Source organism: Helicoverpa zea, chromosome 31 (assembly GCF_022581195.2).
Source record: "Helicoverpa zea isolate HzStark_Cry1AcR chromosome 31, ilHelZeax1.1, whole genome shotgun sequence".
NCBI classification, from domain to species: domain Eukaryota; kingdom Metazoa; phylum Arthropoda; class Insecta; order Lepidoptera; family Noctuidae; genus Helicoverpa; species Helicoverpa zea.
This window is the reverse complement of record NC_061482.1, coordinates 5,112,043-5,131,224: the sequence shown is the minus strand read 5'-3', so window position 1 is coordinate 5,131,224 and position 19,182 is coordinate 5,112,043. Positions and strand designations below refer to the sequence as shown.

The 19,182-nt window shown below is 36.0% G+C and overlaps 1 protein-coding gene across 2 annotated transcripts in view; it reads right to left on the bottom strand.

Annotated features, from left to right (window-relative positions):
• LOC124645012 (DNA-binding protein D-ETS-3) overlaps positions 1-19,182 on the bottom strand; it is a 57,819-nt gene that overhangs the window by 9,153 nt on the left and 29,484 nt on the right. For both annotated transcript variants that reach the window (XM_047184738.1, XM_047184739.1), the window contains exons 4-5: positions 16,387-16,440; positions 9,312-9,383 (exon numbers count right to left, since the gene is read on the bottom strand). In XM_047184738.1, coding sequence (XP_047040694.1) covers positions 9,312-9,383; positions 16,387-16,440 — 126 coding nt within the window. The remainder of the gene's footprint in view (positions 1-9,311; positions 9,384-16,386; positions 16,441-19,182) is intronic.

Genomic DNA, 19,182 nt, shown 5'->3' with positions numbered 1-19,182 from the left:
CGAATCACGGCAGCGATTGTCGCAATCGCCTCATTGTAGATCACCTAACATCGTAAAAGATAACCGTTGCCATGACAACTGGCCGCCAACAATGCCGGCCGAAAAAACCCAGATACATTGCATAGATTGCATTACAAATAGGCATAATGAGGTCGGTGTGCAACTATCTCAATTTGCATAGATAGTCGCCCGTCGGCTGCACGTCGACGGCGTGTCTGGCCTTACACGCTTTGAAGAATGCCTTGTAGGTACATTTTTGTTAAAGTTTTTGTTGTATATCACGCCTTTGTTCTAAGTTACACACATATGGCCCTACTACAAAAACTTAAACACCTGTTTTACACTTGTCTAAAAAAAATTGTGGCTGCAAAATGAACCATATGTCAACGTCATAATTTGACATTTTTTTAGACAAGGCTTAAACTGACGTTTAAAAGTTTTTGTGGTAAGACGGATAAAGTTTACATACTAAATGGGTAAGGTATCTTCATAAATTAAAAATAAGTCAGGTCCCACAACCCATCATCAAGAATTTTTGAAAAAAGGAAGTAAATTGTGAGTAAAATAACGACATGAAGAATGCCTTATTTTCTGATTTAAATGGGTGAACAAGGCGGTAGCATTATTTATTATCAGCTAGCACGGTTTCAGTTTCTTCATATTATAGGTATAATAAAGTTAAACTGAATACCATCAATGATTTGTAACAAACATTTCTTCTGACTATTCGCATATCTACATTTCTGATCAAAAGTATTATCGACGCCTAGATACACGAAGCCGACGCATTTCAACCCCAAGTTCTAACTTAGGATCGACCATAAAAAGTTGCCCTCATAATTTTATACATACGATCGTTGTATGCAAATTATAGTAATAATTTCAATGGCACATTCAAATTGAAACAATAGCGCCCCCTAACGACAGTTCTCGCCTTTTGTTAATGCCATAATGAAGTGGCGATGGTAATGACACTCGAGTTGGACGGACTATAAAGCAGACTGAATGTAACGAATCGAGACCCGCTTGAGAGCATTAATTCATATTATTAATAGTATAGTTCGCAATATTAACGGCTAGTATAAAAGTAAGTTCGTGAAAAATCTTTTTCTTATATGAGGAAATATTAACACGTTGTAAAAAGAAAGCAGCTGAAGTTAAACACTTATTTAACAATCCGACATTTCCTGTAATAATTAGTAGTGCAAGCAAAATAGTTTAACCGTTGGCCCAAAACATAAGTTAGGTACATTCGGGCTTGGAAGACAAAACCATAGCTATTTAAGGAACCTATTGTATTGTACACGTGTATCTGTATTATTGTAAAAAATAGGTTTAAAATATAAACTACGGTTCGTCCTGATAAACGAAAGCATTTTTGTTTGCTAAAATCGCAACTCGCTGACGCTTATAATTTTGTACTACACTGAATTATGACACCTACGTCTGGATTTCTGAACACGCAAGTGTAATGGATTTCATATGAAGTAATTACTTAGTGATATACTTAGTAATCATAAAGTGAGTGGCAAATCACATTAATACAGTCCTTTAATTTACTTTAGAAGCCTTCTTTTAGAAAGCCCATAAACATAAGTACGCGCCGGTTTAAGTAATACAAGGCATAATGTATTTTCAGATAAACGATACGTATATAAAAAAAATAGGTAGAAGAAGAAAAATAATGCTAACAACCACCATGGGTCACGTCGCAAAAGAACAAGTGTTTCTATGTAAGTATATCAAAGGTACACGTTGATGTGTTATAGTAGCTTTGTGCTCGCCTAGCACACACGCTCCGTTTTTGTTTAAGGCCTTGGCAACTTAAAATAATACGGCATTGTATATATTAATATAATAATTGAAAAACTATCCGAATAACTAGGTGTATCCCTAGCAAATAAGTCCAAAATTGGTATCTGTTGGCAGTTAGGTATACGATACATCATTAGTGTACATGAATAGGTACATATAAAATGCGTTACACAAAGCTAATAACAAGGTGATTTGCAACACGACTGACGCGGAAGAAAACCCTATTAAAGTCTGTCAAAGCACTATTAACGAAGATGAAAGACGACAAATGTTGCAAACTCACTGTTACTGTCAAAAGCCAAGCTGAGCATAAAAAAATGTTCACAATAATAGTTAAATCGAGGGTGGGTAAATAGCCGCTAGAAGGGCGAGGCGCGATCCAATCGAGATGATTATGATAAATGATCGGGGAACGTTTTTGAGCGTTTCGATGCGTCGCGAACCGAAACCCAAAGCGATGCGGATGGATTCACGCCGACGGTTCATGTTCCTGCGATTTGTGCAGGATTGGGATTTTATGATGCGATGACAGAAAAAGAAACATTAATTTTAAGTGTTTAATTAATGAAGCTGTTGTATCTGCAAAGGGACCTTATCATAAAAGTGTGAGAATAAAATTACTACCGTTTTTCATCTTCTTATAGCACCATCTACATAGCTCCCAATAATCATAAAATGAAATAATTGCATTCAAATTGTTTTATTATGAACTCTAAAAGGCCCTACAATTTCTGAATCATAATTTATATCTCGACACAAGTTAATAATTTGCTCTAATCGCCACCCCTTCAAAACGTTGACCAATTTCCATTCGTTTGACGTTACACCCGCTTTGATTCGCTTTTGGATGGGTGGGTGAAATGATTATACTTATAGATGCCAACCATTTAGATTTAGATGATTTAACATTTGCGTTTTAAGTACCTACCTACTTACGTAGTTTAAGAATTAAACAGCCTATCGAATAACATATAACAAACCTCCCGCTAATTTATTTTTGGGACGATTGTAAACCATTTCTTTTAACAACTCATCACACATTTAGGAACACCACGTAAATCCATAAAGCACAGATTAAGCATCAAATCTCAAGCAATCATAACTTCAAAACATATCTAATTTCGAAACATACCGTCGTTAAACGGTTCTGAATCACCTGCAAACGAAGTTACTCTCGTAAGTACATCTGTAGCGTCGCAAATAGAATTGTCAAAAGCTATAACAGTTCCCATTTGCGAACAAAATTGGTGGGACGTACCCCGTCACGGCTTCTGTCGCCGCTTATTGCCACTCTGATTGTTTTTGTGTATTCCAATCGATTTGCGATTTGTAAAGGTATCTTGAGATTTGTATTAGGCGTTTTTTGTTGTTATATCTTTGATTTTTTTGGTTGGGTGTAGGTTGATGTGGATAATTTTGTAATTTGGGCTTAATCCACGCCCAATGTTTCTAATACCTATTTATGAGTGTTCAGTTTATAAAGGTAAGTAGTATAAGTTAGTTGTATGTTGTATATGTATATTTATTATTAAGATATTGTAAAAAGTTATTTGTAAATAAGTATTGACTTGGAAAATATAAAAAGTTCAGTTAATAATGTTTGAAAGAATATCAGAACAATAGGTACACGATTAAACGAGTACCTAAAATAATCGATCATTACTTCCATAGAATGATACTTAGTACTTCCTAATGATATCATCAATTCAGTTTGAATATTTATGACCTGAGGTGAGACCGTACTGTTTAGTATTTTGCAAAATCTTAAATTATCCACTCCACCTTTATAATGTCCTAATTGTAAATGATAGAGTAAGGCGAGCATATTTCTCATTTATATTTTGGCTAGTGGACAATATGTCCCCCGCTGTTTGTCGGGACGGTCCGTCGCTTCCCCTTCGAAGCTCTGTCAACAATGCATTCTTATGGCAAACATGGTGAACTATTTATTTATAGTGCCAATGTCGAGGAAATTCTGCCACAGATGTAGAATATTGGGTGAGTCTCCTGAATTTTAGTATAAGGAAAACAATATAATATTTTTGCACGACATTCTTACATGACGTACTTACGTGTTAATATCTCAGGAGTTTTCTGATAAAAATGTGTCACTAAGTAGAATGAGGAAATGCCTGAACTAAATTAGACACAGTTACTAGGAATAAACCCTAAGGTAAGGTAGTAAGGGTGGTACCTTGGAGTTTTCAGTAAACATAATCCCACCCAAAACAAAAATGTGAAAGGCTGCCAAGTTCGATTATATGAGAATGCTTCGCCTATAAAAGAAGTGAGATCTGAATAAGTACCAAGTTCCATACACATACCTCAGTTAAAAATAGTCACTTTTTAATGATATTACTTGGCAAGTTTTCACACACCTTGTTATAAACCTACTAAACGCAATGAATCAAGTATATAATTTTCTATTAAAACCTGCCAAGTAACATCATTAAAAATTAACTATTTTTAACTGAGGTATGTGTATGGAACTTGGTACTTATTCAGATCTCACTTCTTTTATAGGCGAAGCATTCTCATATAATCGAACTTGGCAGCCTTTCACACTTTTGTTTTGGGTGGGATTTCATTTATTTTTGTAAGGTTGATTATTTTATTTTTTTCTTATGATTAAGTTAGTTAAGGAAATGTCTCATTTATACTATTTTTCAGATTTTCGAATATGCACTATGCTTCTTACAAGGAAATGAACTAGATTAACTAAATGGACTAGATTTACCAACTGACTGACAAGACATGTTATCATATATTATGTTCGTGGATCAAAGTTACGCATTCGTTATTTTCGAAAGTGACTCACACTTGGCCGTTTTCAGATTTTTACTTTACTTTGACTAAATACAAACCTTTGTAACGAATTTCAGATTGGTACGACCATTCGAACATATATTATATAAATATAGATAAATTTAGTTCGTTTTAGTTCCTTAGGGGTATAAATTTACACCGGGTATACACCTTCATTATTTTGAAACTGACTCACACTTGGCCATTTTCAGATTTTTCCCTTTACCTTGACATAAAGACCTGCCTCCATGCCAAATTTCAAGTCAATACGACCATTGGAAGTGGTTTAGGTTTTTGATGAGTGAGTGAGTCAGTCAGTCAGTCAGTGAGTGTATAGTAAAAATAGCGATTTTCTGACGTCAATATCTCAAGACCTACACTAGGTATATTAATGAAATTTTGTATTTTAGATAAGTGAGGGGGTCTCAACAGATACTAGAAATTTCATATGCGTAAACAAAATAAATTTTGAGTTAAATAGGGGGGTCGAATATGGCCCGAAATGGTTCGTGTAATATAACCCACGGCCGGCGTGTCGCTTTTTTTGCTCGAACTTGGCGGACACACTGCCGTGTGTCTAGATATCCAAAATCTCACAAAAAAGGCCTTGTGCTGATTATGAAATTTAAGGACTTTAACTACGAGTAGCTAATTTATGATTATATATTTTAACGATTGATTTTACTTGTCTGTAAGCGAAAACTGAAATCTAAATCTAATTTATTTGTGAAACTTATTAGACAAAATAAATGTTCTAGTTAAAGAAACTCCTGAATCGTCTAAACAAGTGGCCTGAAGTGTTTGCCAGTAAGTGAATCAGTTGGTGCCCAGAGCGGCACTCAAACCGAAACCCCTTCACATTACAACTGATTGGTGCTCACCAAATGAACCTTACGGTGTTAGTCTTTTCTACTGTAATTACGCGCCATTACCACTACACTTTCGCAGCACAAAACACATGCAACAACAAAATCCAACTCTATCCACACGCAATAAAGTACGTTATCCCTCAGCGGAAACGCTGAGTGCCAATGATGTGCGTCATACGACAAAAGAGAAATAGTTCTTACTGCATTAGCTGAAAATCGAAAATCGGTGGCGGTGGATGTTGATCTGCTATTTTATGCCTTACTGCATCATGTTAAAGTTGTTTTTCGGTTTGGAGATGATAAAGTGTGGGGTGTTGCTTGAGGCCTGAAGGAGTTAATGCGTGCGGCACAAAGGGCCAAATCACTGGCCGACGTGCGGCCGTGGCGTCAAAGAGCGAATTTGTATTCCAATTATGACGCCCGCCAGCATAGACATCCGACGATCAATAAAAGGTGGTAATTTCAGGGCAGTTTTTTCGATATTAAGTATTATGTTATACTTAGCTGGTAGTATTATGGCTACTATGAAGAATCAAAGGCGTAGTAGTTTGTAACGTAAAATGTTATTAAACCTCGTGAGAGAAACACGTTATAAAAAACTTATCCATGGCGAAACGTGGCATCAAGTGGGAAAATATTTTGTAGGAATACTACATTCGGCAAATAAAGAACTGATGACAAAGAACCAGGTGAAGACATTTCTCGTATAGTTCGCGCAGAACTAGTGAAATAGCCATAAAGTAATAATAAAAGGATAATTAATCGATTTCAGTGCATTACCAGTCCCCCAGTGAGTCGTTAGTGCAATTCCGGGCCCCTGTGGCATTAGCCGTTTGATTGCGATTCTGTGCTCCCCACTCCCGGATTCAATAATGTTCACCCCGACAGATTTATTTTGACGTTTCTATTTGTTAAGACGTATGATTATTGGTTAGTAATTGTTTTGTGAGATCAACCGGCAGATCTTATTTGTAAGATTGTGTTATGTCTTTTGTCTTCGCTTGATTTTTGATCGATTCGCAGTTACAGACGATTTGAGTTACAGTCGCAAGATTTTTCGGACATAGTCACAAGTCTTTTTTATTGTTTCATTATGCTTTAGTTTTCTCTTTTCTTTAAATGGTGGTGTACGATAGGTAACTTTGTCCTACTTTACAACGCCTAGTTTCAATTTATCAACATCTGTGCACAGTTGCACACCTATCACAGAACTGAATACAATTATTCAATTCTACAGACTGAGTTCGCACAATGAATCAATTCCAGTTTGACTTTATGCATGAAGATCCATTTTAGTTGTGTCGTTCCAACATGCATAACATATTGGTTTTCGTCAGAATTGACGGTCCATATTTTGGCTCGAAATATTTTGTAGTTGTTACTTATGAAAATAAGAAGATTCAAGTCTGGCTTAACACCGAATCATCAGATAGAGAATGATTCATTTTTACCCAGATCTCTAAGCTCCAACTTCTTCAGAAAAATCATATGTGTCATATATTTTAGCCGTACTTCAAAATTCGGTTGACTAGTGTCAAAGGCGATAAGTTACGCATGACGTGTGCCCCTACAATCGGCACATAAAAAGACAATGTCGACCGTCACCGCACGCACGCCTGTGAAAACAACGTTTTGATTTCTTTTCGCATTTTTACTTTACTTAGGTACCCCCACGGTACCCCTGTTTGCGTGTCCGTGGGTGCGACCGATCAAACGTTGGATAAACATGTTTTGCTAGCCATAGCGAATGATGGCTTACAGGAGAAATAGTTTAAGAAAAAATCTTGGCACAAAAACAAGTTGTCGTCATAGTTACGTAAGTCTATGAAATAGAGAAAAGAGTACCTAATGGGATCAAAGAATTACATTTAAAAAAAGAAGTTGAAGCTGATTAAGAAGAGAATCCTAATGGAAGATAAAGAAGTTGAGAAGTTGAATGAAACAATAGCAAGCGAGGCCTATAAAACTCTCAACACCCTCCTATAATAGGACTACATACCTGCCGCCTATATGAAAAAAAATACGAGTCTGATAAGGTATCGCATGTTAATAGGCACTTGGTACAGGTTGTTTCGTACTCAAACAGGTATGTATGAAAGTGGTCGAACAAGGCATTCCTGGGTCCCCTACACCAAGTATTTTGAACACATTCCATCATTATTGAACTAGTTTTAACGCTGAGTGTGAAAATTGAAAGCGAAGTGGTTTGCTTCTACGTCACTCTACGATTTTTCTACTTATAATAAGAATGTACTTAGTGCTTGCACCGCAAATGAAAAATCAAAAAATCTATGTTCTCATATTTTTTGGCTTGCTAACAGTTGGATGGCAATTACAGATTACTGCTCGACTGCACCAGTGTTTCCTATTAAACTTATTACTTTCATTATTTTGACAGTTGAGAGTTTTGGTGTCTTCTGATGTTCATGAATATGTTCAACTAATTCTTGATCATCTCACTGACCATTTCAATTAGATCAGATTTGTGTGTTCTTAGCATAGTCTCAAGAACTAATATTCTGAACCAATAGTCTATTCAACGACCAAAACCTTGATTTCTTTTGTCCACTTCAGCGAAATATTTCTCAATCATCACTACGTTCAGGGTGAGGGCCGAGACTCCCAAATTGAGTGACAGCTCAGAGGCGCGTCTCTTCTCGATTTCATTAGAAAACATTGGGTTCGTTGTTTGTCGTAGCCGCGTGCCCGGCGACAGGCGGGGTCGCGTTACTATGTTAACTTGCTTGCAATATTGTGGTTTGAATAAACTTTGATCCCTTACAATCGTGTGATATTTTCTACTTTGGTTGGTACTCTTTTTTGTGGTTTACTGAAGTTTTTTTAGTTTGCCATTCCCGAGTTCATTTACAAAGTATTACACATCTTGAACTATCTTTACATGTTTCACTTTATACTTATTGACATCCCATATTAAACTTACTCTCGTAGTAGATACAGTTGATGATTGCTAATTTAGGTTAGATGATTGTATCTAATGAAAATCTCCCAAGTCTCGTGCGTTGAAACAATCGTCATCATAATAATCACAACCCAAATATTTGATGCCTAAACATAACACAAAATAAGGTCGAATATTATGTCTAGTTTCATAATTCCTCATTTTACTTGTACTCTTAATGCCACAGATTAGCGTTTATTATGTAGCTAATCGGTACAAGAATCACGTATTGGGGGTGCATCTATAAAGCCACTTCAGAATCGACTTCATTTGTGTTACCAGCTCTTGTTAGTACGAAAATTACTGTTACATTTTTATAATTATATCAACTTTGTTCTTTCATAAATTCAGCATTTTTGTCTTTTTAATTTTGTTAAATATCATTCCTTTTTTGAACAGAACTGCATACCTACATATACGAACTTTCCAATGTAATTTCTCTCATGTCAATAAAACAATTGCCGAACGTTTTACTACGGAAGGCCTATATGCCCACCAAATAACCTATATGTACCTTGGGTTCCTGTGTAACTGACCGTGGACAACAAACATTGCCTGAGCATACGGGTTCGGTCATTCGAAAATGTATAGTTCGTTTAACTTCTCAATATGTGCTCGTGTCTTGAACATGGGCTTTTGAAAATCACACTGTCATGTTATCAACTTTTTAATACTATAATTTTCCTTTGGGTGTTAGGGCACCGCATCAAAAAGGTCTTGGTGGTTTTAGGTGTTTTTTAAAGCCACTTCTAACTTATTTATAAAGATTCAGTTGTTGATATATTTCAGTAAAATACCAGTGGAGCTTTCATGAGAAAAGAAACGAAAACAGATGTTATAAAAAAACATGATTAGTCACTGACCTGGCTGACGTAAGTGCGAGTGCGCGTCAAGCGTCGACTTCGACATTGCTGAAATCGTATTGGACCCATAGCCTGGAACAAAAAGTATATGATTAGTCATAAAGTAATAATTTATACAATTGCCTTTGCTATTACATTAGCGTATTATATTTTAAGAAATTATAAAATTTGTACAGAACTATGCTGAATCTCGCTCTAAAAAGAGAGGCGGGATAGCAAGCAGAAACACTTTTAACCGAAAAGAGACTTCATAGCTTCTGTCCTACTTGGACTTGCCCGTCTCACGGCCCGTCGGTAAGAAGTCGCCTGAGTAGCAATTCCATCCACATTTTACATACTGGCGTTTCAATCATATAACATACCTACACACTAGTTTTTCTATGAAATCCTCGCAAACCTTTCACACAAACAACGCCCGACTGTACAGTGCCTTGTGTTAATCATCTATGAAATCATGATTCAGAAATCTTAAGCCCCAAAATCCACACAACCGTTCCAAGGAGATAAAAATACCAAAACATGAGCCTCTTTCACACAACTAAAATATAATCCCCCAAAGATAGTGGCTTTACACGATCAGACAAGGATCATATTACAAGTGATCGATGTTCAGCGAATGTGGCCGGCGCCCGACGCTTCACTGGATAACTATTGAGAGGACAAGAATGGAATTGTCGTAGTTTAGACAACATCTTGTCTGCGAAGTTCACTTAAATGTCGCAGCGATCGATCAGGACTGTATTGGGATAAATGGTGGATTAAAAGACTAAAAAATAGCTTATGAAGATTTTAGGGTAAAATTAGATTTTTGTTAATTTCGGTTTTACTTTCTGTCTAGCTAGACCAAAGCGAAGTTTAATATTTTGCAGCTAACGCCGTCTTAATAGACTAGCCGAATATTTTTCGGCTGTGCTCTGACGCTCCTCAAGTTATACATAGCTGTTTCTTGTTCTAAAATTCCAAAAAGAAGATAAAATGCTATTCTGAAAATAATGTTTATCTTCCGTCACTATCACGTTTATTTTCCCCCAAAGTTGTTCAAGCTCCGTGAAACATGGAATCAAAAATACACCCAAAATCAAAGAGCTTTCCACAATATAGCTCTAACACTAACTATGCGTGAAATCCTATTGAGAGCATCAAAGAGAAACGAATGCTTCACACCTCTTATCTTTTAATATCGAACCCTATCTTCAATACAATAATGTTGAGAATTGAAAAGCAATGGGATATGACGCCTCGGGTCCTCTCGCCCCTAAGAAACAAATGGCTAACATCATCAATGGAAATCCTGGCGCTTTGTTCGATGACAGTCGGGTTAATAGCGAACTAATTTAGATAAGCCCATTATAGGAAAACGTATCGCGAAACAACTATAGTCAAGAGCAGAGTTTAGTAGAAGGATAGCATCCACATCAGTTAGGATATCTTCTTTGCTAAATTTAGCATTTGGCAAACCACAAATAGCTGTTCAATTCATCTGTCCAGCCTTCGCTTTATTACTCCTTCAATTTTTTAATACCTTTTATTCAGTACCAATTGAAATACCCTTATCGTTAATCGATTGCCAAAAGGTACCTACGCCAAAACCTGTCAATCAATTTTTTAATCGTAACAATTATATATTGAGTGTGTAAGGTCGAAAATCCCGTGGCTTGTTGGCTCATTGTTTTGGTCCAGTAATATCGTTATGGTTCCGACTGAGTTCGAAGATTGAAAAAAAAACGTTAATTTGTCGTCCTTTTGTCGTACATTTGTTATTGATTGGCGATTGTTTTAGCTTTGATTGAAGAATTATTTGAAATGAAGTAATAAATTAGATATAATACAATCGTTGTTATCGTGAAAGGAGGTTTATTTCATTATTATATCTTTATCAATTGTGAATTAAGAAAATGTTAAATTACTAAATTCCGCTGGTCACCGATGTTTCATGGTAACTAATACTAACACCCTTACTCGTGAAAAAAGTGGCCTTTAGTCTTCCTCAATAAAAAGGTTTTCTACACTAAAAGAATCCAACTCACGAAACAATTTCATCAGAGAATATACCTACCCAAAAAAAAATCTCAACATACTAATTAGATGACAAAAAAAGTAAAAATCATCTCGCTAAATCTGAAACACTACACTCAGCGACAAACACGAACCAAGGGATTACAAACACGTAGCACCCTATTTTCAATACGATCACCTAAAAACAATTTAAATAACACCGCTGGGACCAACCGACCGCAGATTAGACGAACCATCACACCACATCAAAGGATTGTCTAAATAAATGTTTGTGCGGTTCTACGCGAATACTTAATGAAATTCTTTGAGTACTGGTGTTAAAACTGACACAGGATATTTTTGATTTTTTTATTTCTTGTATTATATGTTGTCCAGTTTTTTATTTCTATGTTCACTTACACCCTATCAATTATGATGCCATATTTACCCATAAAGCTTACCTTTTAACTATTGTTATAAGTAAGTATATTGTCTGCGTCAGGACCGCCGTCACAACTCATCGATCCTCTTGAAATACATATAGAGAGTTGCTACCTAATTGCTACCAATTGCTACCCTCGTGGTTTTGAAGATATTCAGCATCCAAAGGTGACAGCCATTCTGATACCAGGATGGCTGTCACTTTTCCCAGTGTGAAGAAACGGTGCAAAAGTATTGCGTTTTTTTTCACCCAGAGTTGCTACCTAATTGCTACCCTCCAGAATTAAATTTTGCTTCTGTGATAGTGATTAATTTGTAATTTGGTTGTTGTGTTTCTCATATTGTTTACAGTTTATATGAATAACGCAGTAAAGGGAATTTCAAAGCCGAATCAGGATTCTACGAACTGTAACAGCGGAACGTTTAATCCAGTAATTGATGGCTAAATTAGTGAATCATTGGAAGGCACACAGTGTACCTAAGCCAATACGGTTTAACTTAATATTGAGTTAATTATTAGGTACTCAATAGTCTCTCATTACTCAATGGTTAGTAATTATAGTTTTTGGTTCAAAAATATCATGATGAGTGCGTGTCGGCAAAAAATGGCAGTTGCCGACGGATGTTGCTCCGTATAAAAGACGCTTCACGATTAAGACGTATTTTGGCGTAGACAATATGATATATTCATTTTAATTCTAAATTATTAAGACCTTATCAAGACCTGTGTATATTTTTAAACAAACACAGTGTAGTGTAGTGATCTAAGAATGTATTAATCGTAATCTGGTCTTCACCTATTAAACACGTGTATTCCGATCAATAAATAGTTTCTTTTAGTCGCGACACCTCATGGCGACCCTGCCAGAGGCACGGTCCTACAGAATTAAAATGCATGAATTATAATGATAAAAGATATGAATCTTTGTTTATGTGCTGCAGTGTCAACAATTCACAGCAGTTATAGGCGCTTAAAAGTTTAATTAACTTTATTGATCTCAAGTCATGAACACATTTTAAGATTCACAGATCCTTTTCAAAAACAAACAATCATTAAATGACAAAGCATTGAATAATAGAATGCGCAATTCTATTAACCATTAATTCGAAATGTTCATTAAAACATTTATTCATTTCGAGCTTAATTCACTTCAATGCTTTCAGTACATTACACGTTTTCACGAACAACAGCAAATATTTTCAGAGTACCAAGTAGTTATTTACAGTTATTTAAGATTACCGTTTATTTAAGTTTTAAAACGATACGTTTAAAACACGTTTACACTTAAATGAAAGGTTAATAAAAGAAAATAATAGTATTTCAATTATTCTGTAACAGCATTCATATTAGATTGAGAAAAGTTCAAAAACATTAATTTTTCAATAGGTTAATTCTTTCAGTACGTTATCCTATGCAGTACCGTATCAAAACTATACGCACATACATTCAGCGGACCCCAATACATAAGCGCGAAATTTTCATTCTAAATTACAATTCTCATACAAGCGTATAGCTGCAAACGATTCGCGCTTCGGGGAGTGCAAAACAATAGGGTGCTTACCGCTTCCCTCCTGATGCCTGAAGCGGTTTTTCCTGCGACTCCCGTACCGTTCTTCCCCATTGTTTCCTCAGTAAGTGCGAGGAGCACAGATGCCGGTGACGAAAGCCACTTTTAGCTAATTTTCGCCGGCGCTCGCCGCTTCTCGTTGACGCAAACTCTGACTTAAAATATTTGGTCCGTTTTTAAACTGACTTTTTGTTGAGATGGGATCATTTGTGCCTTTTTTGCGTTTGAGATTTTTAATGCAGATTTCACTAATGAAAATTTTAATCTGGGAATTTTATTGACACTGTTAATGGCATCGATTTTTCTTCGTTTAAAATGGTCTGTCTTTTGGATTGAGATTAAATAGACTAAAATTTTAAGTTTGAAGCCAACCATTACCTAGTATGAATAGCATAGATTTCACTATACATCACAGATGTGGTAAATAAAATGTTGTCATCACGGACCTTTCACAGAGACAGAATTGCAAAGCCTTAAATTTTACATGAAACTTAACTAAGACTTCACAATAATTGAACGAAAAGACTAACAAATTACGTCTGTACAGAAAACTCAGCTCCCTAAATCGTTGATGAAATTTTAATGCCAGTCAAACAAATCGAAAGCGTTCATAATTAAGTTTGGGGTAGCGTTGGGGCTTTAATTAATAACATTTAGGTAGCCCGTGGGTCACAGTTCACAGTTCAGGTTTAGAGGGGGCGTTAATAGTTAAATAATCGTCAACGTGCTAACTATGCTGACATAGAGGTCAGAGGAGTCAATAAAAATGTGATAATTACCTTACGGGTAATTTATCCATTGATATAATAATATTAAAAAAACTACGTTCATTACCCGTTGGTAATGACGTACTCCATAGATAATGATGGACCCTTGACTGTGGTTAAATCATTTCTATATAACTATTGAAGACCTACAGATATCTATAGCGCGACGGATTTTACCGAAAACTACCCGGCGACGGCAACGCATCACTACGGCGACTAGGTGCGATTTTGAAGAACAAATAAAGCATTCACTAGTTTATAATAATTTCCGAATATAATCAAAAGTATTTCTTCATCTCACTGAGGCTTGAGGCGTTCAAAAATTAATTTTCCAATAAAACCAACTAGAATATACCCTGTTATTTATATTCCAGCAACAGATATGTAACAAAATTATTTAAATATTTCTCAGGGTGTAAATCAGTTTGTTAGCCCCCTAACTACATTTGCGTGCGCTGGTATGTGGTAATTATGTAGTAATAAAAAAATCATATTTTACTAGGCAAGTTTGTAAAAAAACTATACATACAATTAAACTATAATGAAATATTTTTGAAAATAAAGTGCTTTTTCGTATAGGTATTTTTTCATGGGGCCCAGTGGCCTACGCAAATTAAATAAGTATATTGTGGTTAGTGTGTTTAATTTTTTCATACTTAAATAGATTTCTGCCGTTGAGTATTATTCTAGTACCTATAGTTAATTGAAATCAAATGCGCCTAAAAGTCAAACATTCAGTCTGACATCCCACCATCACCTAAACATGTAAACAATACATTAAATTTAGCATTCAAAAGTCAATCAACGTGAAGCAACTGAACCGTGCACGCGATAATACAGCGGGAGCGCTAAAATGATAATCATCAAAATATTGCATCAGTTATCGAAATATTGTAAGTGTCAATCAAAGAATTAAGTCAGTATTGTCGAGGCACGCGCCCGGCACGCGCGGTCTCGCTTCGCTGAACTCTCGCATGCAACATTTTAGGGGCTCATTGTTTTGATTTTTGCGCGTGAAATGACACGGATACGTCATATTGGCTAGATTCGTTGGTTTCAAGCTTATGGAACAGCGGTAAATACAACGCGGTTTGACCAACAGGGTTTCCGATTTTTATGAGTAAAAATTTATTAAAATTGAATTTAATGAAGTTTTTAGGTTTAAACACGATTTTAAGTGCGTATAGTTATTTTTGGTTTTTCTTGTTTAATATACTTTAGTATTTTTTAACGCGGTGGCGATGGCGTACACTTTTATTTAAGGTGTTTAAATATTCTGTTTTCTACTAATGGAGACATAAAAAAAATACTTTCTATAATTTCATCAGTAGAACAGGACTTAACATTCAATCAGGCAATCAATTAGCACATCAGTAACCCAATATATCTTATCTAATGACCACTGATAACATCACACATGACCTGTCATCTCACAGCCGATAACGAACGGAGATGGCATACCAATAGTTGTGGTCTAGGCTATCTGGTAGGACGGAAACGCTGTGATTTCTGTTCTGATAAGGTCAAGCCTAAAACCGTATATCGGCTAAGTTTAGACGACGCCAGGGATAGTAGGTTATTACTTATTACCTACAGCAATTTATAGTTGGTAATAAACATATATTCGGCTCACCCACGCCCGATAATCGGTGACCATTTTTTTATAGAAGAAAAATACAGCACACTGATAGTAGTGCCTAATAGTGCAAGCCCGCGTCGTCCACTCATCACACGTCCTACACAAAGTCGTCTAGAAAATCCTAGTCAAATATATATAACAAAAAACTAAACAAAATCCTACATATTCTTGGAAATGTATATTTTGCCAACACCTTAGACGACAAAATCAAAGAAATATAAATAGTTGCGAATCGTAGGTAAGCTATGTTTCAGTAGCAAGTCCCGAAAATAATACTCTTTTTGTGTCTGGGACCTAAAGCAGTATAATTCTTTAAAACAGGAAATTCTTCACATGAAACTTTTACCAAAAAGTCAAAACGTAGGTACTTCTTAAGTTAGTATTAGGACAACCGTAACATTTAAGTTTCATTAATCTATATTAGAAATAATCTATACTAATATTATAAAGCAGAAGAGTTTGTTTGTTTGTTTGAACGCGCTAATCTCAGGAACTTCTGGTCCGATTTGAAAATTTATTTCAGTGTTAGATAGCCCATTTATCGAGGAAGGCTATAGGCTACCTTTTATCCCGGTGCGGGCAGTAGCTCCCACGGGACGCGGGTGAAACCGCGGGAAAACGGCTAATTAGAAATAATTATAGATATATAAGTCAAAGAGCCTTACCTTGCGAACCTTGTGACGTAGCGTGAGTTGACCAAGTACTTTTGTAAGAGGCATCTGAAAATAAAATACAGTTCAGTACAGGTACAAATTCAGAAACTTTTTTGACTCTCTGTATAAACGTAGTCTTTGGTAAATAATGTTCGTGTATTCATTAGAAGATTGAAGCTGCATGAGCCACCTACAAATATAATTAAATTTAATTGTTACTTCAATAATTTGATTGAGGTAGAGTAGTAAACCTTGCTTGACGAAAAACAAAGATGAGATCAAAAAAAAATATGTGTTTTACATTTAACAAAACCAAAGCCTTCTTGATATTTTAGAATAGAGTTTTAATAGTAAATCTCTAAGAAGAAGACTGCTGTGTCAGATCAAATATCGATATGTTTATAAAATCTTCGATGTTCTTCAAGGCAGTTGTTTCAATTCCTACGTTAATATTAGGAACTGTTACGGGTTTGAATAGGTGAGACCGTTCTTGAGTTATAAAACTACTACGAACCGACCGTTCTTGAGTTATAAAACTAATGCCACTTGCATTAGTTTTTATTTAAAAAGATGTTTCACTGAGCAGCCTAGTATCACACGTAACCAACTATATTACCTCTACGAAGTTTTCAGTTAAACTAAAACTTCCAGTTTATCAGGTTCGCTCCCAGTACTGATGCATAACGGGTTCAATATCCGCATCGGAAGTTCATCCGAACTGTTGCCAAGTGCATCCGTCCTGATCCGTCTGTATATAGGAGCATTTTGTGTTGCATCACATTGCATACCTGACTGTATTATCTTACACCAAACTATTTCAGTTGGGTAAGATTGTAACGATAATTAGGTATATATTTATAAATAAATTAGAAAATTATATACTTAAATGTGTGACGAAATTGCAATTTTATAATTTTATTATTTTAGGAAGGGGCCTACCTATCAGTTTTTTTTCTGTTTCGAAGAAATATGATTTTATCAGCGCTATTTTATAGAAAGAGCAAAAATTTTTGGAAAGTATCACTTTAGAGAGTGTCTTAACATAACCTTATCCGCTTTGCTACAACCCAAGCTATTTTTATTATAAGATAAGAAGTAAGCATCTATTTACTACGAGGCCGAAGTCCCTAAAGAGAATGATAAGTCGTGGCATTGAGAAGTAATTGACGATGAAAAAATTTATAAGTCACTTGAATCTTGATGATTTAAATCCAATCATCAAGTTGGTATTATGAAACAAAAAAATATATGGTCAAATTGAAATCCTCCTTTTTATAATCGGTTAAAAATAATTATAGTATTTATGTAGTACGAGATGCTACTTGCAGGAGACATATCACAACGCCCTGATTAAGGGAGGATGTGTCCGTCAGTTTAAAATACCATATAGTTATAACACGATAAGGCAAAGAGTGAGGCGAGTGTAGGACGTACTGCATCACGGTGGATTTAAAGAAGGTAACGAAGAGTCTGAAGCTCATTGGGACGCTTATGGAAGCAGTTGACAGTAATAGGTGAAAGTTACTAGCTTTTTCTGCTCTCGACTCAGCTTCAGTTAAGCCTGGGACTTCGTTTATAATCCTAAACGATCCTGGCAGCGGCTATACGCAGAACGTGGAGCGAAATAAAGCGCGAAGCTCACGACCGAACGCGATGGCGGAGCACTGTGGATGCTCTCTGCCCCATCTAGGGGACATAGGACTCTAAGTCAAGTTAGTTTATATTCCTGAAGCAGCCGTCGGAGAGGCGTTCAATGTGAACACAGTTATCTCACCACGCCCTACCGTCCGCGTCGGTTTGTTTACGCCTGCACTTTACATTTCATACTTTTTAAACTAACTTATATTATAAATGCGAACGTCTTTTTGATTGTTTCAATTGCATAGTAAACGAGCTGAATTTAGAGAGGCTTTATATTATATGAATGTGAGACCATAGAAATAGGCTATTTTTATCCGGGTATGGGAAAATATTCCAGAATTATAGATAAAAAGACAAAAGGAATTATTACAAAAAAAAATCATGCAAATAATACAGCATAAAACATTAAAAATATAGGCATTTTTTCCACCAACCCTTAGAACCATAACAATTTTATTTACCGCTATACAAAACCACTGATCCGTCTCTTACAGATAAGCATTCTTACAGCTTCCCCACGACATGAAGTGAGACAGTAATGCTCATTTCCACACTTCAGTGAAAGGCTTTCAACCCCTTCAAACCGAGACAACTACCCCCGAGGGCTTTCAGTCCTTAAAAGGTGCCAAAATACCCCTCAGCAGGAAAATTATCCAGGTGGTGAAAGACTTGAGGATCCTACAGGAGCCATTATCCGTTAAAAAGACGGTAATAAACTAGATAGAAACTAGCAGCTAAGGGCCTGGTGAGTACGACGGCTTAAAAAAATGTTGCAGAGATAAAAAGTTTGTATGTATCGTCTTGTGTCTGTTCTTAGTATATTACGTTGTAAAGTAGGCTTTGCAGTATGCAGATGCTGGCTTTCTTATGTGGAGTGCCTTTCTGATACATTTCATTTACAATATTTAGTTTTTGCCAAACTTTAGCCCACCCGGGTGACTAAGATGCGCGAGGGGTAGCACAGGCATAGTACGCACGTGTTCTCATAATCGGAAATTAGTTGCGAGCCGTCATTAAGTTTGACGAGGACTTGTGCAATACTGGTTATGCACCTTTCTTTCTTTCAGCTACTTTCTGTCTTACAGGAAAGACTGCTGACAGTCTATACTTTTATGCCGATCTAAATTCAAAGCTCACAGTGGTAACCACTCCTTATTATTCATTCCG